The following is a 27,521-nucleotide window of genomic DNA, read 5'->3' as shown; positions in this document are numbered from 1 at the left end:
AATGTTTTATAAAACCTAAATACCCTTTTTTTAAAAGAGTCAGTAACAATGGCTAGGATTAAAGTATTCCCCTACACCAGTCAAAATCTGAACATTACAGCACTGAGGTAGTAAATAAGAATCAGGAAGCCGGGGTGGCTTATCTTGTTTTTCCACTATTCAACATTAAAATGCAAAAAGTAAACAAACATAGTATTTTGCCATTTATGTTAATGGATGAAAAGCACATTTGGGTTTTAAAATTCCTTCAGTTTTAATAATAATCTACAGTGAAAGTAACACAGGAAAAGGAACAGGTGCAAAATATTTTTAGCACAGCCACATCTCTCTTATATTATACTTTAAGGAACTTGTTATACAGATGAATGTAATTTAAATTATTGTAAACCCTAAGAAATATTTCTGTAGCAACATTACACTCCTTTTTTTATTATAAAACACACTTAAAAAAAGAAAAAGAAAAAAAAACACATGCAAGACTGCAATCTCATGTATACTCAATTCCTACCACAATGCTAACATGCATATGATATGTACCAGCTATACACAATGTAAAACAACATCACAGGTCACAGTTAAATTGTGAAATTCATTTTGGGTAAATAATTGAAGTGGACAATGCATAAAGCTTTACAAAAATATTTTTTATTAATGAAAGCAGCAGAGTCTGAGCAAGACAACAGTACAAAGAATGTAAACATTACTAAGTTCAGCTCCAGCCAACTGAACAGTGGAAAAAACTATTCTAAATGCAACTACAGTAGAAGCTAGTTAACAGGTTAAACTGTAAACCAACAATGTATTTTCTACTCTTAATTAAAAAAGGAACTTATCGTTGTCGGTCCCAGCGCCAGATACTGGCATCATCACAAACAGCTATAAGGATACTGCTATCCCTGCTAAAACTGGTTTGTCGAATGGCAGCAGCACATTTAGGATGGGTAAGTGTCGTACATCTACAAAGAAAGAAATGATTTAGTTGCAATGTTAAGTCTGCATTTGCTATTACACTTGTGAGTAAGGGCTTGCTGGATCAGAACTTTAACATGTTATCTGACTGACGCCAGTGGAAGCTCACTCACAAAGGAAAGGTTGGCAAGGCTGGGCCCTTATTGTATTCTGTACTCCTTAGTTAGCTGTTGGAACCCAGAGGAAATTAATTCTCTCTCACTGCAATTTCTTCCTCCACCCAAGATCAATTTTCATAAAGCTCTTCTGAAAGTGGATCATCTTAGGTAGGTTATGGTAATAAACGTAAGTATTAATTTTTACTTAGGAATACAGTATTGTAATTGGGTGATGAAAGATAGCAAGATTTCCAGGAAGGCCTCATATACGACTCTTCAATAGTCACCTGGCCAGGAACAGGTGGTCAACTGGAAAGTCACATTACAAGCCCCTCCAAATTATGCACGTAGCTAGCCTATGTAACTGTATTTCTACTATTACCCTAGTCCTTTCCCCTCCCCATTCCATTGTGCGCCACACCCACCTGGAAAGTCTCCTCTCAATTACTTTGTAAACTTTTCTCCTAATTACTCTGTAAGCTCTTCGAAGCACGGACTTTCTTTTACTGTATCTACGTACAGTGCCCAGCACAATGCGGCCCCAACCCGACTGGGGCCTCTGGGCGCTACTGTAATAAATACAAATAATGATGTTAACTTTACAGGGTCAAAATGCTTATTCACCGTACAAGTTAGAATTGAAGGTGTGGCTACCACCACTCAAGAGTTTGTGTTATGGGTAAAGTAAGAAGGAAAGTGCCCTACCACCATTCAAGAGTATGAGCTGTGTAAAGAAGGAAAGTGCCCCAACTCCATGTCTCAGTATCACAAAGGAATCTAGGGGAGTTTAGAAATTTCTATATACTCACTTAGCCTTATGAGGATCTTCTATTTCCAAATCCCAAACATAAAGTTTGCCAACTTGATTGCCCAATGCAAGCATCTTTGAAATGAGAGAATATAGACACTTTAAAATATGGTATCAAAGAACAGAAGCCAGACTTCATAAAGTCTCTAAGACTGACAACATACACACACACGCGTGCACATAGCACTTCACGTACTCAAATCACTATAAAACCAATGATCCGCATTACACCCATGTGTCTTATGTATTTGCCTCAGTTTCCTCATCAGTAAAATGGAGATAAAAGATGGAGTAATCTTCCCTCCAATACCACTAATGGAGAGTCAGGATTAAAATCTAGAGTTCATGACTACCAATAGTAAGCTCCTTGCTCCAGACCATGTTACCTCCCATCACATCAGCACATGTGAGCGGAAAACTTTTCCTCATATACCGTTAAGGCATCTAAATATGTAACCGGGGAAGAGTTAGTTTCTGAAACTGGGATCTTCTTCAAATACAGTAAAAAGTTCAAAGCTCACTCTTACCTTTTGCCAGAAGTCCATTGAAAACCTCATATACCAGATATCGCACTGACTATAATCAAATCGTCCTAGTATAGTCACATTTGACTCACTGGGCTTGATTTTATCTATATCATCCTCCATTTTGCCAGGTTTCCAGCACACAATAGCATTTTCACAGGACTATGGGAAGAGTAAGAAGAATCACTTACTTGAGGGGGAAAAAAAAAAACCCATAAACACGACCCATGCTTTTTTCAAACTATAATTTTATCCAAACTTCTCCTTGTACAACTACCCTCGAATACATAAAGAAAAAAATCAAGGATGTCACTTGGAATCTTAGGGCTTGTCTACACTGCCACTTTACAGCACTGCAACTTTCTTGCTCAGGGGCGTAAAAAAACACCCCCGAACGCTGCAAGTTTCAGCGCTGTAACATGCCAGTGTAGACAGTGCACCAGCACTGGGAGCCAGGCCCCCCAACGCTGGGAGCTACGCCCCTCGTGGAGGTGGGTTTTTAGAGCGCTGGGAGAGCTCTCTGCCAGCGCTGTGCTGTGACTACACAAGCCACTTTAACGTGCTGCCGTGGCAGTTCTTTCCCATTGCCAGTGAAGACATGCCCTTAGGTGTCTATCCACAGATCTTACACCATGCAGTCCCAACACAGCCAGCTCACCCCAAGCTACTTGCCAATGACCTTTAATTGCCAAAGGAGTGCGAGTGAAGTGCACTTGGACAATTCAAACACCAAAGAGGGGTTTAGTTCTGTCTCTATGCAAATTTGAAGAATTTTAGTAATGTTCCAAACATGTTTCTTGCTAGAAACGAGCTAAGTTGTTTTCAAGTCTCAGAGTAAACAGGTCTTAGCCAACATTTGCAGAGCAAACATTACCAACGTTGCAACACAAATCAAAGTCATTCCATGATGTAGACTTTCCAACTTAAGTACACCGATTTCATTTCTCCTTTTTGTTGCAAGAGCTATATGAACTCCCAGAAATGAACAGTCTTGCTTTTTTCCCTAATGAACATTCCACCCGAATCCTGGCTTTTCAGTTCTCATATACTTTTACTAGAGCTTTGATTGCTAGAAGAATTTACATAGATTTTTAATATAAGATGCTTATATACCCAAACCTAATTAGTTAAACTCTCAGTCTACCTAGAAAAAAATCACCTTGCATGGCACAATAAGTTAACTTTCCAGCCAATAAATCAAAGCAGCAGAAAGACACCCCATTCTACTCCACTCTCACCCAAAAACTATTGTTTGAGGCCCTGAATGTAAGCAAATAATCTTGAACAATATGGCTAAACAGTAGACATTTTACCTTGGAAAGTATTAGATCTCCTAACCATCGTACACAGTCAACATAGTTCCTATGTATATCTCTGGTGGAAAAGTCAGGAAAGTGAATTTTCTGAGAAATAAAAGGCCTGTGGGGAAAAACCAATGAGTCATAGCAAGAAGGGCAAAGAGAGGCACTTAAAAAAAACTATTTAAAACACTAAAATGATAATTTATAACTGTCAGTAGAACCTTTTTCTACTGTGTCTAATAATTTGCGGCGTACATTTCAGAAACTTATCTGTAAGGTAAATACTACAAGACTATCTTCAGTGAATTAGCTGAGGTCCCAACATATCTGTGGGGAGGGGGTAGAGGAGAGGAAAGACTGGAGGCACTGGAAAGACAACATGTTAGCCTCTGAAGAAATTCAGCAATCCCTGTGTCAAACACTTCAAGTCATGTTAAAACAGAAACAACTTCTGGGATTCCTTCAGCCCCCAACACTCTTCAAGCAAAATCTAAAATGTTTTGACAAGGTATGTGTAAGAACACACTAAGGATCTTGTTTTGTCTGAAGTGCCATTTAAGATTTGGTAACATTAAGAAGTAGGCACGCTTCTAGTATTAGTCCCATTGTAAAATGTCAGGTTTCAGAGTAACAGCCGTGTTAGTCTGTATTCGCAAAAAGAAAAGGAGTACTTGTGGCACCTTAGAGACTAACCAATTTATTTGAGCATAAGCTTTCGTGAGCTACAGCTCACTTCATCGGATGCATGTCTTCTGCAGTTTCCACAGTATGCATCCGATGAAGTGAGCTGTAGCTCACGAAAGCTTATGCTCAAATAAATTGGTTAGTCTCTAAGGTGCCACAAGTACTCCTTTTCTTATTGTAAAATGTGTTTAGTATGTTTTAGATCCTTCACATTTTACTTCACAAATTGGAGGCTACTCAACACTAGGGTTGGTACAAACAGGTAATTACATGAGTTGGTTTCCCTTAATATTAAGGACAAATTTTGCTAGTAGCATAACTGAAAGGTAACGGTCTTTTCAAATCAACTTATTTCTTAGAAATTGGATCTCAGGAGGATTGAAAATTTCAAGTGTAATTCCAACTGTGTAAGTATTTTTGCCCTATATCCCCCAAATAAATTACTGATTATAATAACTTGTATTATTTTCATACTTAGAATTTAAGGAACTATTTACTACAGTCTAGTCAATTATTCTGATGTGTATTTGTTACTCTACTATAAACCTTTGAGGGGACAGGAAAGGCTGCTGATATGTATTTATATATATGCTTCAGAAATTAGAACTGGATTAAAACACCAATTCCCAAAACCATCCAATTGCGCATAAATGGAAGAAGTCAGACTATTTCAATAAGTGTTTGGACCTATAATTAAACAGAACACTGTTGCCACCACATATCAGTAAGAGAAGTCTTCTTCCAGAGCAATTTAGGGATCAGCACCTCCTAAATCAATGGAAAACCTCCCTCATTACAGTGGGAGCTGATATGGGCCCTTGGTGAGAAGATTCATATTTAGTAGATATATCAACGAATAAAGATCAAGATTGTGTTCACCTGTTGGTTTTATTTGGATTGTACTCATAAGACTCCTTAATGGCATTCATCATTCTCTTTGAATTGATTCTCCAGAGTTTCAGAGAGTGATCCATACCACAGGACATTATTTTCTCACCAAGAAGGTCATAATCCTACACAAAAAGAGTCAGCTTTAAGCCCTCAATATTAAGTTTCAGCATACTAACTCACTGATTCTATTTTCTTCATTTACATTAGATGCATATATGTTCAAGTCATATTTTCAGTCTAGAGAGCAAGCTAAATAAGCATATTTCAAGATAGAAAACTATTAAATATAACTTAAGCCTGCTTCCTGTAAAAGGTATCATATCTTGGCACACCTATTTTACTCTCTTGAATGCAAAAAACAAGAGCACATTCAATGAAGCTGAAAAACAACAAATTGAAGACTAGTATTTTCCCCAACATAGAACCTGTGCCACAGGATTTAATTGAGGCAAAGACTATAGTAGAATTTAGAAAAGGATTGGACACAAATGAGGGCCATCCACCATTACAATATACAGAACAAAAACAATTTTAAGAGGATATAAACCCTTATACTTCAGAGTGTAAGCCAGCAAGTGGCTGGGGATAAGAAAATGTTTTTCTATGGGAAGGTTATTCCTTAATTGTCCACTATATGGTTTCTTGCATCTTCTTCTGAAGTATCTGGTACTGGCCAATATCAGAAACATTACTGGGCTAGAAGAACCACTGATCTGATTTGGTATGGCAATACCGATGTTTCTATGGGAAGAAAGACCAAAGCCAAATGATTGTTTCTAGCACAAATATTCTATCTAGGTATTTGTTACATACCAATAAAATTTGAGTATTTCTACATAAACAGAGCCATAAGTAAGCAAGCATAACAAGCACAAGTCACTGTTTCCCTTATTAATATAACCCTTTTCCTTCCTTATCCATTCCTCTCTCTTCATATTTTTTGTTGCTTTCCTTCGTGTTATGCACACAATTTGATTAAGATATATGAGGCCGGGACAGTATTGAAAGCTCATCTTAGATGTAAACCATGCTGAATGTGAAATTTGTGTCTAGTCCTTAATTACTAAAGAAATAGTACTGAATTAATTGTATACTACTGTAGGCCAAAACAGGAATTGTGGGATGTTTGACTGTATTCTCTTGTGGATGAAAGCACCAGGTTTTTTGTTCTACTCATCCTTAAAGCTCACTTATGCAAAATCTTTCAACACCAAGTCACCTTTGAAAGGTGTTTTATAGACAGACCAGTAAACTCCACAGTTATGTGATGCTTGGATTATGCAAGGTTTGTTGGGTCTCCCAAATAAAAGTTTGTACAGGTGTCCAAGAAACATTTCTGTAATCAAAGATTATTTGTATATATCAAAAGTAGACAGAAATAGGTATAAAGGTTTTGGTGGCATGAAGCAATAACTGCATCTCTTGAGAGGTGAATCTACAGGAGAGTGCATACTGTAAACCATCCTAAACAAGTGTCAAAAAAAAGAGACCACCCCCCCCCGGAGGGATTATTTAAATTGCTTTGATTTAAAGTAATGGATTTTAATCTCATTTTGCATTTGTACTTTTTAGTGATTTTGATAGATTCATAGATACTAAGGTCATAAGGGACCATTATGATCATCTAGTCCGACCTCCTGCACAACACAGGCCACAGAATCTCACCCACCCACTCCTGCGAAAAACCTCTCACCTATGTCTGAGCTACTGACATCCTCAAATCGTGGTTTAAAGACTTCAAGGAGCAGAGAATCCTCCAGCAAATGACCCGTGCCCCATGCTACAGAGGAAGGCGAAAAACCTCCAGGGCCTCTTCCAATCTGCCCTGGAGGAAAATTCCTTCCCGACCCCAAATATGGCGATCAGCTAAACCCTGAGCAGATGGGCAAGATTCACCAGCCAGATACCCAGGAAAGAATTCTCTGTAGTAACTCAGATCCCACCCCATCTAACATCCCATCACAGGTTATTGGGCCTATTTACCATAAATATTTAAAGATCAAGGTTGATCATAAAGAAAGTTTGATTTTCACTGCTTTGTAACTATTAAAACATGTTGATTCACAATTAAATGTAGCCTTTACACTAAACTTGGTGCTTTTGCTGACCAGAAAGATATGGTGTATCTACACACATTTATTTAAGGTATTATATTTCTTAACTAAATAAATATTAAGAAATGATGAACAATTCATTTCTTATTTAGTAGAAGATGATTAAGTTTTACTTGTGAATTGTGTCAAGCTCCATTTGGATGGATGTTAAAATTCAAATTAAATGCACAAAAGAACATTTCAAAACGATTTCTATTAGTTAAATAAAACTACCTTAAATGTGCTGGTTACACAAGAAAAAAAGTTGAACTGAATTGAACTGATGGTCATTGAACTGGACTAGCTGAACAAACTGACATGAAGAAAACATTCTCTCTACACCCGAAGAAGCTACTGTTGTCAAAAGCTGGTGTAGCACTTCAACAAATTCTGGTTCTAGGTGCTTAGCCAGTGACTTCCACCAGTTCAGCGCTATGACTTTCTTTAAAACTGCAGCCGCAAACATGTATTGCTTAATATTAATCCTTTCTTAATAGGTTATAGTAAATTTAGGCATAAAAACACATTGTAATAATTTCAAATTTTAAATAGGCTTACTTTTAAAAATAAACCTGTTTATATAAAAATGTAATGACTTTTTTAATCAATTTTATCCACTTAAAATATAAGATGGTTGGAAGTCTATTCTATATATTTACAGAAAAATTATAAATATTTTAGAGATTTAAAATATAACTTTTGTTTTTCTTTCAACTTCGGCCTACTTAAGATATTTGTATTGTGCCTACCACCAGAAGTCAAAAGGAATCACTCACATGTGTAAAATTAAGCACAGGTAGGATAACGGCCTTAGACTGCAAGTTCTTCAGGGTAGGGAGTGTGTCTCTATTCCATGAAAAGCTATGCAATCTTTCGCACTTTAAGCTATATGTTACAAATGCAAAAACTGAAGGATAAAGCTATTTTAAACTTTGGTTGCTTCATCCAACTACCTACTAAAACTAAACCTTTTAAATATTAGTGTAGCTACTGACCAGTTTCTCTTACCCTATGATGAGTTCTCTCAGCTGAGGTCAACTGGGATGCTTACAGTTCCTAGAGGCATTCATTAGAACAAGGTGTTCCTAGTGAAGGGCTTTGAACAGTTCCTTCCCATTTCCATCCAACACGACTCTTTAATCCCACAGAGTCCTAGTTTATTTACCTTCACGACATGTTGCAAAATATCCAATTTTGCTGGAGAGTTTGAGTGACGCAGGTGTCAGTTTTTATGGGCTGGCAAGTATTTTAGTGCTGATGTGTAATCTTAGAATTATATTAGCCTAAATGTGTTTTTAAAAGAGTTCAGTTCATGTACTTTGGGTTTGCTGGGCACAATATTTAAGCCTAAATATGATTCAAAGAGAGATATTGGGATTCCCATACATAAGAGTGAAGGCATTGCCCTATAGTTTTCCACTTACTGCACTTAAGACTTCATCCCTGTGCCCTTCTACTCCTCCAAATATTGCAACCAGCGTGTCTGTTTGGATGTTCCACAGTCTCAGTGCATGATCTAGAATACAAACACAGAAGCTGACAAGTTAACCTTAATCATCCATTTGTACCTCAATAAAGTTAACGTAGCCACCACTTTCATGAACAGGAATCCCACGGTAGCATTTATAATGTATGAAAAGTATGTTCTTCCATTACTACAAGAAAAAATTGTTTTCAGTTGAATGTTAGTATCATTTTAACACCACTCTAGGTATGGTTGAGAAATTTTTCAGTCTAATGATGAACTCCTACCTAGCCTATTTTCAGGCCTTAAGTCATTTCCTGGGGAGAGGGGAAGGAAAAATATATTTCAGCCAAAAGTTAATGTCCCATTCATTCTCAGCTCTAAAAATCCCTTTAGTCATTTGAGTTACCAAGTATGCAGGAAAAAAAGGGTGCTTTTCACTCTTTAAAGTATTCAGCTATTATTTTGTGCTCTGATAAGCCAAAAAAGGTTTTTAATACAGTGTGGACTGAGGGCAGGAATGGGCCATAAATTACATACACGCAACTTCCACTGAAGTCAGTGGGACTCGTCTAGCTGTTTCATAAGACAGAATTTCGTGCCAATTTTCAATGAAGAGCCACTGACATTTAAAAACATCAAGTTTAGAAAGAACTGAACTAAGATTTTATGGTTCCACTAAAGTACAGTACACTATAAGATGGATGTGTCAGACTAGTTGCATTTTGCTTCCCCTTCCTCCCCCAACTCTCTCCTCATCTATATTGGAAGTGGGCAAGCAGTTCTTGGCCATCCAAGAGACAAAATTTGATCCAGTGATCATACAATATGCGACTGCATGATTTTCACTTCTTTAAAGTTCCAAACTATTTAATTACAAATAAAATAAACTCAAAAAATTATGGTTCATACAGCTACACCACACTATACACAAAGCTGCAGGAATCACTTTCAGTTTCTCAACTCTTGTTCTTGTGAAGTCTCATCCACAACACTGCACTATTGTAGGATGTTCCACCTTTGGAACAGAATAAGTTTTTAACTCTAGCATTTGCAAAACTTCACTCTTGTGAGCACACAGTCTTGCTTTAAGTTAGTCAAGTTTAAGAGGTTATGATTGGTTGGATAGTCTAATCAAGACAATACGAACCAGTTCTCCTTTCACTTCCTCCTAATTTATACTCATGTAAGTGACAGGAGAATCAGGCTAAGAATTTTTTTCCATTCTGAAAGTAGTGTGCACCATGTAACCCACACCAGTAGGTGGCAGGACAACTCAGCATATAAAAACCAATTTAAATGATAATCACAAAGCTCCATCAATGCCCAACGGTTTGCACAACTGTCACAGCTAAACATGGATGTTTTCTTTCTACCTACAGAGACATTGTTTTCAGTCCCTAGGTACCAATGGATGCAGTTACATCTAATACAGGCCGTGGGTTTCATCTAACCCACATAAATCCAAATTAACAGAGTTAATTTGTTCTAGAGTTTCAATGCTTCAAGTTGGTTTCAGGATATGAGAGAGAGAAGGTGGGTCTGGCAATATCTTTTTATTGGATCAACTTCTGTTGATGGAAGCAACAAGCTTTCAAGCTTCACAGAGCTCTTCTTCAGGTCTGGAAGAGATAACCAGAGTGTGCCAACTCTTTTCCAGACCTGAAGAAGAGCTCTGTGAAGCTCGAAAGCTTGTTGCTTCCATCAACAGAAGTTGATCCAATAAAAAGATATTACCTCACCCACCTTGTCCACCTCAATTCTTAAAGTGTCATACATTGATCTTTGTGTTCTGATGGGGTTTAGCTCGTCTTGTTCACAGCCAAGACCTCTTACATGGTATTTAAAAAAAAATCTAAGTAGATGGTTCCTAAACAAAAAATAAGCAGCTAAACTGCCGTACCTTTGCTTACAGACAAAAGGAGATTTGGATCCCTTGGATGAAATTTCAGTTCATTGATTGCATTTCCATGGCCCACGTAGTGCTAGAACAGATTTCAAAGATAAAATTATTTCCCACCTCTCAAATTGAGATAGTTAGACTAGATACATTGTAAATTATTTTAGAAAGCTGCAATCTGCAGTTTGAAGCCGTGACCACTCACCTTTATGCACTGCATTGTAATGGGATTAATTATCCTAATAATACCCCTTGACCCAGCCACAGCCAGAAGCGGGTGACTTGTATTGCTATCATAGGTCCATGCACAAGTATAAAAGTTCTCATCTGCCTAATAGGTGCCATGTTAAGGACTACAGAAGCAGCTGTAGAGAGTAAGGTATTCATACATTTGTTTAGAAGCACAGTTGCTGTTTTGTAAAAGAGCTCAATAGTGTATGACCAGAGATAAGAAGATTAATATGTATTCTGATTTCTAAGCTCTCTACAACTCCACTCCTTCCCCTGTGCTTGCTTCTCTCCTTGCTGCTCTTTTTGCTTCCTCATACTGCACCATACACCTGAAATGCTCTCTGATCTATCAGCTCTTTCTTCTTCTTCAAAAGGACTCAAGTGGTGGGACTAAATGACTAAAATGAAGGTGAGAAAATAATTTATTAGCCATGTAATTGGTCTAACCTCAGGACTGGAGCCAGGAATTCCCATTTCCAATCCTGGCCCAATCAGTAAAATAGGAATGCTACGTACTACATAGCAGTGCTAGAAAACTGTAGAAGCTACGAACATGAAACATGTTATACACGTATTAGCGCTGGGAGGCATAAGATTATGTTGAATCATTTTAACAATATTTTATATAACATGTTTCATGATTCTGCATTTGTAATATTAGAAAAGTAAAGCTAAAATTTGTGGGATACAGGCAGGAGTTTGGATCTGAAGTGAAGAATGTTCCTTATCAACAGGTGTTTACAGTATTTTATCACAGACAATTCAATTGTTACACATCAAGAGGGAGTAAAACGTTTCTCATGTTAGTCCTACTAAAATACCATTTTATGACAAGCTGCTTTAGAAGGATACATCAGCATCCACGTAAGACTGCAATAAACGTATTTCTCCTTGGGAATGACACTCATATAACGTAACCTGGGGGAAAAAAAGGTTTACTGGATTATTAATTTCATGCAATATGGCGTGTGATTTTCACATTCATCTGTGCAAACTGAAAGGTGTCTTGTTCTACACAAGTCCCATCTACTATCTGTTCCTTAGCTGAATGTGGAAGTGGTTCGATGCAAAAGCATTCACGTGTCTTATCAGACTAATGACTTATTTAAACATTCCTCATGGTGAAACTTCCTAGGGATGAAAGCTGCTGACAGGCTATACCATACCCTGAAATTAATACAATTAGTTCTAACCTAACTTGTTACTTCTATTTGATATTGACAAACCATTCTATTGTCTGGTTTAATTTCTTTGCACAGAACTATGGCCCTTGTTACTTATTTCTCTACATTACTTAGTGCTTGTAATAACTGCCGCACTGACAACCCTGGAAAAATGAAATTCTCTTATTTACTCATAAAACAGATACTGCAGTCTCTGAATGCTCTGTTAACTATTTCTTAAGGCTGCTGTTAAGTGAACACCTGTTCACCAAGAATCCATCAACTCATCTCACATAGGCCACTAATCTTTACTTAGTATCAGTACTTGGCACATTGACACCAATAAAGATGCTTCTTTCATTCTTTTGTACATCACTTAGCCCTTTAAACAGGTTACAGCTGAGAACCAACACTTTACCTGAAAAGAATTTTAGTGTCTCCCTTTCAGAAATCTTCCAACCTCTACAAAACTGAAGGAATTTTAGTAAAATAGGAGCCTTATTCTCAAGCCGCTGAAGCATGCCACCACATTTCAAACTACTGGATTCACCCGTCTTAAAATTGCAAGCATTTACAGCCTTGAAAAATGGAATACAAAACACCACCACAGTATTTTAAATATTGAACACTGGTAACTGGAGGGAGAAGAAAATGGCATACAGATAAAGAAGCACGTGTAGGGGCAACATGATTAGACAGAAACTGAGCATATTACTCACTCTGTTGCTGCCTACAGTGGCAAACACTAATGGATCTCCTTCCTTACTGTGCCAGTTAAACTGGACTCCAAACAATGGCTGACTGTGGTCCTCCTGTAAAGGAAAAATAAGATTAAGGAAACATGTGAGAGAATGAAGACCAGACATTATTTCTCAGAAACTCATGATTTGTGGCAAAAGGAGCCTATTTTTGTACAACCTCTTCCCATATAAAAGGTCACTACATTTATAGCCGTTTACATGTTCTGACCCGATATACTCGCTCTTAAAAAAAGAGTAGCACAGCACATTAACTTGTTAGTCTTCAGGGGAGGTAAAAACATGTTCCTCTGCTCCAAGCTTTAAAGGCAAAGTGAAAAAAACACCACCTCTTATGTACTGGTTCTATTTGCAGCTTGGACTACTTGCTTGTTTGGTGATTCTGGGCAAGGCAACCTCTGGGTCTAAAGCCTGGTCCACATACATTTTATGCCAGTATAACTATTTCAGTTAGGAGTGTGATTTTTGTAAACCCATTTAGTTATCCTAATACAACCTCTAATTGGGATGCAGTTATATCAGTATAAAGGGCCTTATCAGCATACCTTATTCCTTATGGAGATAGAAAAAAGCAATACTGGAATAACTGTGTCCATACTGGCTGGCGGGGGAACGGGGGGGGGGGGGTGTTAACTATACTTGTCTTGTTAAAGTGGTAAGGTGGTACAAATCTCTAGAGCAGTAGTTCCCAAACTAGGGTTCGTGAAATGTATCGGGGGTTCACAAAAAAAATTCTGTAATGCGGGAAGCCGTCCCTAGGGACTCCAACCCCCGTGGGGGCTAGCAGCCCAAGCCTAGTGACCAAGACTTCCTGGCAGAACAAGTTTAAGCTTTGTTGCAGTCATGTGTTTTTTGCCTGGACTGCTCAAGACCTGAATGCTTGTGGGAGGAACTATTTGAGTTGGCTTCTTAAATACCTTCATGCTGTTTCACGTCTGGTACTCCTTGATGAAACATGTAGAGGGCTTAATGGAAGTGATATAAGCCTTAGAAGTGAAATCTTGGAAGAGTGTCGTCATTTTCATAATGTAATAAAATAATGTAATGATAAATCATAATGTAATAATAAATAGTGTGAAATAAGCGTGTCATAAAGAAAACAAATTATTTCCAAGATCACTGTTTCTATCATTTATGCTCACATAAGGGAGAAAATCCCTGAAAATATTCATTTTTAGGAGGGGGTTCACAAGATTTGATATTTTCGTGAAAGGGGTTCGTGGGTTGTTAAAAGTTTGGGAACCACTGCTCTAGAGTAACACCTTAGGGCATGTCTACACTTGCCATTTAAAGTGCAAAATGTCCCCTTTTTTGCACAAAATCCACGGGAGCGTCTACACTTGTTAATTACTTTTTGCCGTGAAACTCAGAAGTTTCACTGCAAAAAGAAAGGCACACAGTTCTTACGGCTGTTCTTTTCGCAGTGATGTGAAAGTGAAGACACATTCTTCCTGCATAAACATCTTTTGGCCTCTGAAGGATATCCCACAGTGCCAAAAGTGACCACTCTGGCCAGCACCTCCGCTGCTCTGATGGCAGGTAAACAGACGTCAGCCCCTCCCTCTGTAAAGCCCCGGGAAGTTTGGAACTCCATTTCCGAGTGCTCATTTGACCTGGTGACCGTGGCTGCTCCACAATGCAAATGATCCCCTGCTTGGAGCAATGCCGAGCTACTGGACCTGATCAGAATTTGGGGAGAGGAGGCTGTGCAGTGCCAGATGCGTTCCAGCCACAAAGGAATTTCAGTACCTACAAGAAGATTGCAGGCAGCTTGCAGGAGAAGGGGCATAACAGGGACACACTGCAGTGCAGAGTGAAAGTGAAGGAGCTGAGGAACGCCTACCACAAGGTGAGGGAGACAAACCATCAGTCCGGTGCTGCGCCCCGAAGCTACCGTTTTTACAGTGACTTGGATGCAATCCTCTGACCCCACGTCCATTGCAAAGAGCCCAGTCGATACTTCTTTATGTCTGGAGGCAGTGGAAAGTGGCCCTAGCCAGGAGAAGGTGGTCGTAGATGAGGAGGCAGCGGCTGAGGAAGCTGTGGAGCCTGTTGTTGCCTGCACTCAGGACCCCTTCTCTGCTCTGGAAGTGTCTAGACAGTGTGAGCGGCCACTGGCTGCTGAGGGAGAGGCAGGAGAGCAGAGCTCTGGTAAGTTGCTTTGCTTTGACAATGCATAAAGCAGGTTGAGGGCATAGAAAAGTACTAAGGTGGCTGTGTTTGTGTGCTGGGTGCCCTCCCTTCATGCTTGCCCTTTTCAGAATGGGTGTATGCAATAAATCCTCTAACCCTGCGTTCCCTCACCATTGCTGGGCTCTTATGCACCATGGGTGCTTGACTTTTCTCACCACGACAGTGATTTCTTACCAGTGGTGTATTGCAACATACACAGTGATTCCTATATGTATGTTTCACAGTAATGTGTTGCTTTTGTCTCCCGGAAATGACGGTGGAAGACCCACCCCGCGCTGTAGCAGACCATCTACGACGCATAAGAAGGCGGCCAAAATGCACTGAGGCAGACATGTTTCGTGAGGGGATTCTGTACCCCCAAGCGGAGACACATGATAAAAATAAATGGAGAGAAACCATGACAAAGTGGAAAGAGGAAGAGAACTGAGACTGAAAAGACAATAATGCTTTCCATAGGGAAGCCACGGAGAACCTAATCAACGTTCTGGAGCATCAGCCAGATCTGTTGCATTCTCTCATTATACTGCAGAGTGACCTGAGTCGTGCTCGCCCCCCATTGCAGCTAGTGCAGAATTCTCTCATGCACTCCCCAAACTCCCTCTGCACATTCTTATAGGCTTGCTGCAAATTTTTCCATTCCTCAACAATCCATACCCCTGACAGCTTATCAAATGACAGTTGGAGTTGTACACAGCTGTGAGGTATATGAGCCCCCCCACCCTGTTCACCACCAATATTGAGGATAGATATATGTGCATGTGGTGTTCTCTCTCTTTTTAAAATAAAAGCACAAAATTTTCAAAAAGCAGCAAGCTTTATTTGTGTTCACATTTCTGTACATTTCATCACAGCTACAAGTCAACGAGCACTTCATCTTCACTGAAATTACAGACAGAACTACCATGTAGCAGAAGCACATGCTGTTAACACTTCCTTTCCCAAGCACAGCAGCAAAGTTAATGATTTTCATTTTCAAACTTTTCCCTCAGGGCATCCCGGATCCTAACTGCCACATGCTGTGCCTTTCTAATAGCCCTGGTATCTGGCTAAAACTCAGCAGCCAGGCATTCAGCCTCCACGCGCCACATACAAGTAAATCTTTCCCCCTTCCCCTCACAAATGTTATGTAAAGTACAGCACGCCGCAATAACCATGGGAATATTTTCCCTGCTCATTTCCAGCCTACTGTACAAACATCTCCAGCGTGCTTTCAAATGGCCAAATGCACAGTCGACAGCCATTCTGCACCTACTCAGTCTGTTGTTGAAACATTCCTTACTGACATCTAGGTTTCCAGTGTATGGCTTCATGAGCCATGGCATCAATGGGTAAGCTGGGTTCCCAGGATCACAATGGGCATTTCCACTTCCCCGACAGTGATCAGCTGGTCTGGAAAGAAAGTCCCTGCTTGCAGCTTTCTCTACAGGTCAGTGTTTTTAAAGATACTCCTTCCAGACCATCCAGCGTTCGTATCAGTGAAATGCCCATGGTGATCCACTAGCATCTGCAAAACCATGGAGAAGTACCCCTTACGATATATGTACTTGGTGCCAAGGTGGGCTGGGGCAACAATAGGGATGTACATTTCATCTATCGCCCCACCAGTTAGGGAAGCCCATTTCTGCAAAGCCATCCAAAATGTCACGCACATTACCAAGAGCCACGGTCTTGCGCAGTATGATGCAATGAATGGCCTTGCACATTTGAGTTACCACAGCACCAGTAGTCGATCTCCCCACTCCAAACTGGTTCACAGCCGACCAGTAGCTGTCTCACACACTTCTCTACAGTGAGTGCAGCTCTTAGTCTAGTACCCTTGCGATGCAGGTCTGGGGAAAGCTCAGCAGACAGTTCTATGAAGGTGGCTTTCCATATCCAAAAGTTTTAAAGCCACTGGTCATCATCCCAGACAAGCACGATGATACTACTGTGAGCTACTTTTCTCTACCCCCAAAAAACGCTGTTCCACAGTGCTCAGCTCCTCAGTTAATGCCAAAAGCAATCCAATGTTACTTATTTCCATTTCAGGCAACTCATCAGGCATCTCTGACTGCAGTTCTCTTTGCAAGTTTAAGAGCAGCTACACTGCCAATCACGGCGTGCATGTGACAGCTATCAGAGTAGTGGACAGCCGTGCTTGTAGATGTGGCGGGGAAAGCAGCCAGACAGCCAGGAGTGTTAGAAAATGCCGCAAAAGAAACAAGAAAGTAATAGGGCTGCTGGGACATGAAGCAGTGCATCACGGGGCACGGAGCAAGGACCCAGAATGCCTTCTGCTCGCCCCCCCACATCCCACAAGACTGATAGTCAAAATGGAGAGAGGTACACTGTGGGATAGCTGCCCTAGAGCGCTGCTCTCATCCCGGATAGAAGTGCTGCTAATGTAAATACTCTCTGATGCCGGAGGAATTAAGTGAGTACACAAACCAGTGCTTTTACTTTCACCAGTTCCCTATGACCAGTGAAACTTACAGCGAAAAAACTCTGCAAGTGTAGACATACCCTTAGTTAAACCATGCCACAAATGACTTCAATACTAACCTAGATCACAATATGCCTCTGAAGTTAGCACTTACAAAGTGGATTAAAATCTTCAAATGAAAGGTACTATAGAAGTGAGAAAAACAAATTGTAATATTACTAAGATAGGCCTGTAATTACACATGTATCTTCTTTCTTGCGACAAACATAAGGGTGCTCTTTAATGATTAAGACTGCATTTTGGCCTGCTACTGCCACGGTGTTAAGAGACCATCTGGAACAGCCCAGGCCGGCAAGAAACGTGTCATGATGGTTGTCTAATGACTGTCAAATGGAAGGTATTAAGAGACAATACCAGAACAAAAAGAAAAGGAGTACTTGTGGCACCTTAGAGACTAACAAATTTATTAGAGCATAAGCTTTCGTAAGCTACAGCTCACTTCATCGGATGCACCAGAACAATTAGCGCTGACAACTCTAGTCCAGCCCCTGAACTGGTTTGACCAGCATAGAGGAAGCGGGGAGGCCAAGGGCCACCAACACTTGAAATAGCTTCCTGGAGAACAAAGAAAGCTGACACTGTTTAGTTGTTTGCAGCTTTGCTGTAGCAGTGTTGGTCCCTGGGTGAGGCAACATCTTTTATTGAACCAACTTCTGTCGGTGAAAGAGACAAGCTTTCATGCTACACAGAGCTCTTCCTCAGGTCCTGAAGCGGTTTTGTAGTTCAAAAGCTTGTCCCTTTCACCAACAGAAGATGGTTCAATAAAAGAGCTAATGGACACACTTTTTTGGGGGGGAGAGGGGAGACAGGGAAACGGAGAAACAGCCCAAGACCTCCATAGGAGCTCACCTCTGAAGTTGTGATCTGGCCTAGGTCACCATTATGGGATACAGCATAAAAATTGGTTGTTTTAACATCAGATTTTTCTCTCTAAATCTTTGCTGCTATAGAAAATATTTTCTTTTTAAGAAGGCTATTGGTCAATATCACCAGTCACAGATTACCATGGAGAGAAAATAGGTGTCCAAATCTCAACATGGTGAGAAATGGATGGTACACACAGGGCAGTTTGGCCTTGGTCCTACTGAAAGAGTGGCAGAATTGTGAAATACCATTCTGAAGCAGGTAAGAGCTAAAGGCACAAGACCGGAGGACTCTGGTCATTCAGACACCAGGAAGAGGACAGAGGGTGCAGCTAGCCCTGTAATCATGACAATATATTTAAACAAAAAGTTTTTAAAAAAATTACACCTATCTGTCCAAATCTGAGTTTGAGTTCAGGAAAAGCAGAAATGTATCTGCAATTATATTAATTCTTACAAGTAAAATCATACAATGCTCAGCTGAGGTCTTGGAAGGTAAATAAAGACCGTGTTTTGTTTTAAAAGGCAATGTGTCAAAACAGCTCAAACAACTTCTATCAAGAAACTGTTTTCTCAGAAAAACCTACTGCCCCAGAGGCTATCATCCCAGCATACACACTTATTTACTGCTTAACCTTTACATCTACAATATTCAGTTACTGATTTGAGTTCTCAAAATAGTTACCCCCCAAAAAAAACATTTTACTTAATTTTTAAGAGACTTTGACAACTAATTTGTAAAAAATATTACATAAATGTCCACAAAAACAGGAAATAAAGGTTTGCTTTATTTGGAAAGTTATACTTTTGTTTTCTTGGCATTTAAACTACACCTAAGGGAGCTCCTACACAAGTGTTTAAAAAATATTTTTAGAGTGGTTTTTCAGACTCAGTCATAACAGTGTTTAAAATTTACAGCAGTGAGTAATAGACACATTTCATGGTTTCCTTGAGGGCAAATGTGTAAAAACAGTAAAAGTAATGGAAAGCAAATCTAGGAAGGTAGAAATATCCTGCTCCACACATCTCTACAGGATAACGTGAAATTCCATTCTTTTAAGTTGTTTTAGTGATTTTTCACTTTTAAGTGTAGTCTTGTTACACTTTTGTATAGGTCAAAGATGGGTAAAATACATTTCATACCACATGGCATAAACTGTTTCCCAAGGAATCATGAATGACATCTCCACTCCATATACACCATTTAATTATGGTTATTTCTGTGGTGTTCATCACTATAGTATCTGCCCAATATTGCATAATTAGCTTGGAAGGACAGAGAAAGGGAAAGAGGATCACCTTCTTCTGAAGCATGAGCAAAGGTGAGATATCAGACTGGATAGTGTTTCTAAATCAAAGTGGTCACCACAACTAGCATCTAATGTCCATTCTCATCTATTTGAGCCTTACCTTCAGACTATTTACACATTTAAAGGAGTATTTGCACTTCTTGGATTTCCATTTTCCTTTTCCCCAGCTTTTTCTTCCTGGTGCATTGGGTGTGTTTGTTGGGGTGTCAGGGCGTTCAGTGTTAGTACCACTTTCTATACTAACAGCATCATCCTGAAAATATACAAAATGGGTAGACATCAGTACCTAACTTAAGAAACCCAAATAATGGAAAACTAGCTGTTTTTACATTCCCCTCCCTCCGCCCATAGGAATACTGTCTGCACACGGACGTTAAAAAAAGAAATGTTCAAGAAAAAAAATGTTATAGATTTTCTAAAAGGTTGATTTATTGAAAGGTCAGACAGCTGTGTCCAGTGCAGTAGTAAAGTCATTTTTTTCAGGAAATACTAGGTTACTTGTCATTTTTCTAAAGACAGAAACTTTAGCCCTTTAATTTTTTTTTATTAGGGTACGTCAAAAAGAGAGCAGACAGCTGCAAGACTCTAGAACGACTCCAGAAGCAGGGGAACATTTTCATTGCTTAGCCTCCTACTGTTACCAACAAATTTGCTATCTGTAATGACACTAAATGACACTCACTTTCTCATTTCATCACATGAAATTTGGTTAGATAAGAAATAGAAACTAAACCTTTTCAAGGCAGGGAAATGGTCTTAAAAAAATGGATGGTAATTATCTACCTCACAGGCATTTTACAGGAATAAACAATGCTTGTAAAGACCACTGAGGTATTTATAATGAAAAGAATATTTGAGTGCAGAGAATTAGTATAAATTTACATTCCCGACAGAAGTTGCTTTCCTAGGAGTGCTGTCTTCTGTATGGTTTCAGAGTAACAGCCGTGTTAGTCTGTATTCGCAAAAAGAAAAGGAGTACTTGTGGCACCTTAGAGACTAACCAATTTATTTGAGCATAAGCTTTCGTGAGCTACAGCTCAGTTCATCGGATGCATACTGTGGAAAGTGTAGAAGATCTTTTTATACACACAAAGCATGAAAAAATACCTCCCCCCACCCCACTCTCTTGCTGGTAATAGCTTATCTAAAGTGATCACTCTCCTTACAATAAGAAAAGGAGGACTTGTGGCACCTTAGAGACTAACCAATTTATTTGAGCATGAGCTTTCGTGAGCTACAGCTCACTTCATCAGATGTTTACCGTGGAAACTGCAGCAGACTTTATATAGACTTTATAAAGTCTGCTGCAGTTTCCACGGTAAACATCTGATGAAGTGAGCTGTAGCTCACGAAAGCTCATGCTCAAATAAATTGGTTAGTCTCTAAGGTGCCACAAGTCCTCCTTTTCTTTTTGCGAATACAGACTAACACGGCTGTTCCTCTGAAACCTCTCCTTACAATGTGTATGATAATCAAGTTGGGCCATTTCCAGCACAAATCCAGGGTTTAACAAGAACGTCTGAGGAGGGGCGTGAGGGGTAGGAAAAAACAAGGGGAAATAGGTTACCTTGCATAATGACTTAGCCACTCCCAGTCTCTATTCAAGCCTAAGTTAATTGTATCCAATTTGCAAATGAATTCCAATTCAACTCACTGGAATGATTTCTCACTGGAGTCTGGATTTGAAGTTTTTTTGTTGTAATATCGCAACTTTCATGTCTGTAATCGCGTGACCAGAGAGATTGAAGTGTTCTCCGACTGGTTTATGAATGTTATAATTCTTGACATCTGATTTGATGTCCATTTATTCTTTTATGTAGAGACTGTCCAGTTAGACCAATGTACACGCTACCAGCATTCCCAGCTACCTTCGAGACACCACTGACTTCCTCAGGAAACTACAATCCATCGGTGATCTTTCTGATAACACCATCCTGGCCACTATGGATGTAGAAGCCCTCTACACCAATGTTCCACACAAAGATGGACTACAAGCCATCAAGAACACTATCCCCGATAATGTCACGGCTAACCTGGTGGCTGAACTTTGTGACTTTGTCCTTACCCATAACTATTTTACATTTTTCAGAGTAACAGCCGTGTTAGTCTGTATTCGCAAAAAGAAAAGGAGTACTTGTGGCACCTTAGAGACTAACCAATTTATTTGAGCATGAGCTTTCGTGAGCTACAGCTCACTTCATCGGATGCATACTGTGGAAACTGCAGAAGACATATATACACACAGAGACCATGAAACAATACCTCCTCCCACCCCACTGTCCTGCTGGTAATAGCTTATTTAGATAAGTGACTAAGTCACATCCGATGAAGTGAGCTGTAGCTCACGAAAGCTCATGCTCAAATAAATTGGTTAGTCTCTAAGGTGCCACAAGTACTCCTTTTCTATTTTACATTTGGGGACAATGTATACCTTCAGATCAGCGGCACTGCTATGGGTACTCGCATGGCCCCACAGTATGCCAACATTTTTATGGCTGACTTAGAACAACACTTCCTCAGCTCTCGTCCCCTAACACCCCTACTCTACTTGCGCTATATTGATGACATCATCATCATCTGGACCCATGGAAAAGAAGCCCTTGAGGAATTCCACCATGATTTCAACAATTTCCATCCCACCATCAACCTCAGCCTGGTCCAGTCTACACAAGAGATCCACTTCCTGGACACTACAGTGCTAATAAACAATGGTCACATAAACACCACCCTATACCATAAACCTACTGACCGCTATTCCTACCTACATGCCTCCAACTTTCACCCTGACCACACCACACGATCCATCGTCTATAGCCAAGCTCTGCAATACAACCGCATTTGCTCCAACCCCTCAGACAGAGGCAAACACCTACAAGATCTCTATCAAGCATTCTTACAACTACAATACCCACCTGCGGAAGTGAAGAAACAGATTGATAGAGCCAGAAGAGTTCCCAGAAGTCTCCTACTACCGGACAGGCCTAACAAAGAAAATAACAGAACGCCACTAGCCGTCACCTTCAGCCCCCAACTAAAACCCCTCCAACGCATTATTAAGGATCTACAACCTATCCTGAAGGATGACCCAACACTCTCACAAATCTTGGGAGACAGCCCCCCAACCTGAAGCAAATACTCACCAGCAACCACATCAAACACAACAGAACCACTAACCCAGGAACCTATCCTTGCAACAAAGCCCGTTGCGAACTGTGTCCACATATCTATTCAGGGGACACCATCATAGGGCCTAATAACATCAGCCACACTATCAGAGGCTCGTTCACCTGCACATCCACCAATGTGATATATGCCATCATGTGCCAGCAATGCCCCTCTGCCATGTACATTGGTCTAACTGGACAGTCTCTACGTAAAAGAATAAATGGACACAAATCAGATGTCAAGAATTATAACATTCATAAACCAGTCGGAGAACACTTCAATCTCTCTGGTCACGCGATTACAGACATGAAAGTTGCGATATTACAACAAAAAAAATTCAAATCCAGACTCCAGCGAGAAACTGTTGAATTGGAATTCATTTGCAAATTGGATACAATTAACTTAGGCTTGAATAGAGACTGGGAGTGGCTAAGTCATTATGCAAGGTAACCTATTTCCCCTTGTTTTTTCCTACCCCCCACCCCCCTCCTCAGACGTTCTTGATAAACCCTGGATTTGTGCTGGAAATGGCCCAACTTGATTATCATACACATTGTAAGGAGAGTGATCACTTTAGATAAGCTATTTCCAGCAAGAGACTGGGGTGGGGGGGAGGTATTTTTTCATGCTTTGTGTGTATAAAAAGATCTTCTACACTTTCCACAGTATGCATCCCATGAAGTGAGCTGTAGCTCACGAAAGCTTACGCTCAAATAAATTGGTTAGTCTCTAAGGTGCAACAAGTACTCCTTTTCTTTTTGTCTTCTGTATGGTGTCAATAAATATTCAGGAATAAAAGTGAACACAAAACAGTAACAGATCAAGCTACTTCAGAGGTGTTGTGGGGCTAAACGGAAACAAAAGAGACAGTAATGGCCTGATTTTCCAAAAGGTACTGACCAACTACAGCTCCCACTGAAGAGCTGCAGCAGCTCAGTACCTCTGAAAGTCAGGTAATAAGTGAATCACCTCAGTCAGAGGGAATCATTCCCTCCGTGTTTCCCCCCATAGAATGGGGCACAGTTTCAGGATAACTGCACCTTTACCTCCCTGACCCCGTGGACTTTTCAGCTTGGAAAATAGATGACTAAGGGGGGATATGATACAGGTCTATAAAATCTTGAGTGGTGTGAAGAAAATGAATAAGGAAATACTTCTTCACATAACACAAGAACTAGGGGGTCACCCAATGAAATTAATAGTCAGTAGGTTTAAAACAAAAGCAAGTTTTTCTTCACACAGCGCACAGTCGACCTGTGGAACTCCTCGCCAGGGGATGTTGTGAAGGCCAAAACTATGGTTAAAAAAAGAACTCGATAAGTTCCTGGACAATAGGTCCATCAATGGCTGTTAGCCAGGATGGGCAGGGATGCAACACCATGTCCGGAGCGTCCCAAGCCACTGTTTGCCAGAAGTTGGGAGTGAACAACAGGGGATGGATTACTTGATTCCTGTTCTGTTCATTCCCTTTGAAACACCTTGCTCTGGCCACTACTGGAAGACGGAATGCTGAGCTAGATGGACCATTGGTCTGATCCAGTATGGCCATTCTTAAGGGCAGTGCCAGAAGTGTGGATTTTTCATACCTTTGAGTGCCAGAGCTCTATCAACCTAAGGCTTTGTCTGCATTAGCAGTTTTGTCAGTCAGGGGTGTGAAAAAATACACCTCTGCCTGACATAAGTTTCACCAACAAAAAGGCCACCGTGGACCGAGCTACGTCAGCTCTCCCACTGACATAACTACTGCTGCTCATGGGGGGTGGGTTAATTATGACGTCAGGAGAGCTCTCTCCTGCCGGCACAGAGCAGCTACACAGAAGACCTTACAGCGGTACAGCTGTAGTGGTACAGTTGTGCTGCTGTAAGGTCCGTAGTGTAGACATAGCCTAAGTTTTAAGTGTAAACTGGAGCTGGCCTACACTACAGATAAGTCGACCTTCCTACGCCACTCAGGGGTGTGAAAAATTAACTCTCCTGAGACACAATTAAGCCAGCCTAAGGTGCGGTGTCTACAACACTGGGTCAATGGAAGAATTCTTCCGTCCACCTAGCTCCTGCCTCACAAGGAAGTGGATTTATTACAGCAATGGAAAACCCTCTTCTGTCACTTTAGTAAGTGTCTACACTACTACTGTGCTACAGTCAGCTGCTGCGTTTCAAGCACAGACATACCTAAGCCTATTTAGGCTGTATCTACACTGCCACTTTTAGCGCTAAAACTTTAGTCGTTCAGGGGTGGGGAAAAAACACCCCCCTGAGCAACAGAAGTTTTAGCGCTGAAAAGCGCCAGTACAGACAGTGCTTTATCACCGCTTGTTGGGGGGGGGGGTTAGCACCGGGAGAGCTCTCCCCCAGCAATAAAGCATGTCTACACTGCCCACCTCACAATGCTGCTGCAGCAGCGCTGCGGTAACATGGACAGCGTAGACATACCCTTAAAGAGTTGGTTTGGAAGCAGAATGAAAGGTAGGCAAAGGTGGGAGGAAAAAAGACAAAGGGAGAGAGGACTGGGTGGAGCACTGGAGGCAACAAGAATGTGAAGACAAAAGCAGCAGCAGAGCTATTCAGACCCCTGAAGGTGAAGACAAGGTGCTTGAAATCTGAGTAGATGAAAAGAGGAAGTAGTGAAGTTTGTGGGGGATGGGGGATTGATGCAGTTATTCTCTTCATCTGCTTAGGTTTCAGTCTCTTTATCTTTACCTTCAGGGGTCTGAATAGCTCTGCTCCTCCTTGTTTCCAACTGCTCCCTCTGTCTTTTTTCCTCCCACAAAATTTTGTCTTCCCTTACTTTGCTTCTATCTCTTGGAATGGATTCCCCTCCCTTTCTGCTCCAATCCCGCTTTCATTTAAGTCTTTCGCTGCTACTTCCTCCAAGCTCATCTGCCCACATATTCTTAGTTTGACTTATTGTTTTAACTGCTGTTTTGACATAGCAGGAGCCTGTGTGTAGAGAGAAAGAGGGGTAAATCAGAAGTGACCGACTAGGGTTACACACAGGACTTTTTAGTATTGTATCCTATCATTTCAGAACTTAAACTACATAAATATGTCCACAGATTATAATGGTTGGTACTTAAATCATTGTATAAATATTGTATATGCATTACAATAAACAGGGACTCCACCTTTATAGGAGATTATATCACTAAGCCTCCATCCCTCAATGGATTATACATAGGTGCAGAAATCAAACACCACAGCTCATTGCAGAATTGGGACCTCGGAATTTAATTTTAACAGTCTAACAGAAAAGCCTTGCAAACTGTATTGTGTGAATGAATGACCAGAATGTAACCTATGGTACTAAAGCAAAAGAAAAAAAAATTATATCAAGTTAGGTATGAATCTCATTGGCTTGTATAATTCTATCATTTTAAACAGTTCTGTTGCAGCCAATCATTTACTTTTATTTTGCTCTTATATTAGGATGGTCTTTAGAGGCACATATTTGGTGATAATTTTTTGCCACAAAAAAAGGGGAGTTTTCTAACACTGTAAAAACTTTAACTTAAAAACATTCTCAAGTAGTCTTCTTTCACCAAAAGACTACGTGTACATAGGAATATTGCAAAACATATTGTTCCACAATACAAGATTTAAAAACAGACAGCACACACACATATAGTGTTTTATTTTTTCACTTTAAGATGTCTTACTAGAAACTGATTACCATTTTATAGTGTAAATTGTTACAAATCTCTACCTCTCCTACACCTTACCTCAGAGGTGCCTGCCTATCTCCCAGCCCCACCCTACTTAAATTATTTAGGAATGCAGCATCTCCTGAGCCCCCTCAGTCTTAAAATACCCTCTCCCTATTTTAGAGTACAGGGAACGTCAGACAGAAATTGCCCCATCACTATTTTGAGGTGAAGGACCTTCTCCTTCCCCCAACCCCACAGCGGATACAGCCTAAAACACAAATCCCAGAACCTCCTCGCTGCTGGAGGGTCCCGCACCTCCCCACGCCCACATATTACGGTGGGACCCTTCAGTTAAGGGGAAGATCCCAAGCTACTGGAGGAGATTTCCCAGTTAAGGGGGTTCTCTCAGCCCAGCCTGCTGTGAGGGGTGTGTGCGTACCCCCCTTGGGAAGGGGAAGGCTCCAAGATACAGGCTATTTGGGGGGATTCCCCAGTAATGAGGTGACCGCAGCCCCACTTGCTGGGAGGGATATGGGGGATCCCCCTTGGGATATGAAGGCCCGAGGATGGGGGGGGGGGACACTGGGGCAATTTCCAGTAACGGGATGACCCCGGCCATGCCTGCTGGCAGGAGTGTGGGGATCCCCCTTGGGGAGGGGAAGGACCCAGGATCAGGGGCTTCCCCGTGCTAAGGGTGGGGAACCCCCCAGTAACGGGCTGCCCCCAGCCCCTCCCATCTCCAGCGCCCCCTGCTCCGGGGCGAGCCCAGAACAGGGCCCCCCCGAGCCCCCAACCCCGGCTCCCCTGGGGGCCCCGCCGGGACAAGGGGGCCCCGCGCCCGACTCACGTTCTCGTCCCCGGACAGGTCCCCGGGGTTGCTGTTCTCGTCGCTGCTCAGCTTCTGCTTCTTGGCCGGCATCTCGCTGCCCGCTCCCGCCGCCGCCGCCGGCGGATCAGCCCGCTCAGACATCTTCCCCGC

General features: G+C 41.0%; 1 protein-coding gene across 2 annotated transcripts; it reads right to left on the bottom strand.

The window, feature by feature from the left end:
* Nucleotides 1–625: 625 nt before the first annotated feature.
* Nucleotides 626–27,521, bottom strand: EED (embryonic ectoderm development). 2 transcript variants are annotated; one of them, XM_073336563.1, is made up of 13 exons: nt 27,390–27,521; nt 19,834–19,986; nt 12,847–12,939; nt 11,817–11,882; nt 10,939–11,064; nt 10,737–10,818; nt 8,793–8,884; nt 5,264–5,397; nt 3,713–3,818; nt 2,403–2,561; nt 1,877–1,950; nt 1,493–1,636; nt 626–956 (listed from the first exon to the last, which is right to left on the bottom strand). In XM_073336563.1, exons 1-13 carry the CDS (start codon nt 27,510–27,512, stop codon nt 830–832), a joined length of 1,479 nt encoding a protein of 492 aa, XP_073192664.1. In that variant the 5' UTR covers nt 27,513–27,521; the 3' UTR covers nt 626–829. The 2 variants fall into 2 exon arrangements, with proteins under 2 accessions (XP_073192664.1, XP_073192672.1); XM_073336571.1 differs by lacking the exon at nt 1,493–1,636.

The sequence above is a fragment of the Lepidochelys kempii genome, chromosome 1 (genome assembly GCF_965140265.1).
Source record: "Lepidochelys kempii isolate rLepKem1 chromosome 1, rLepKem1.hap2, whole genome shotgun sequence".
Classification (NCBI taxonomy): domain Eukaryota; kingdom Metazoa; phylum Chordata; order Testudines; family Cheloniidae; genus Lepidochelys; species Lepidochelys kempii.
This window is presented reverse-complemented; position numbering and strand designations above follow the sequence as displayed.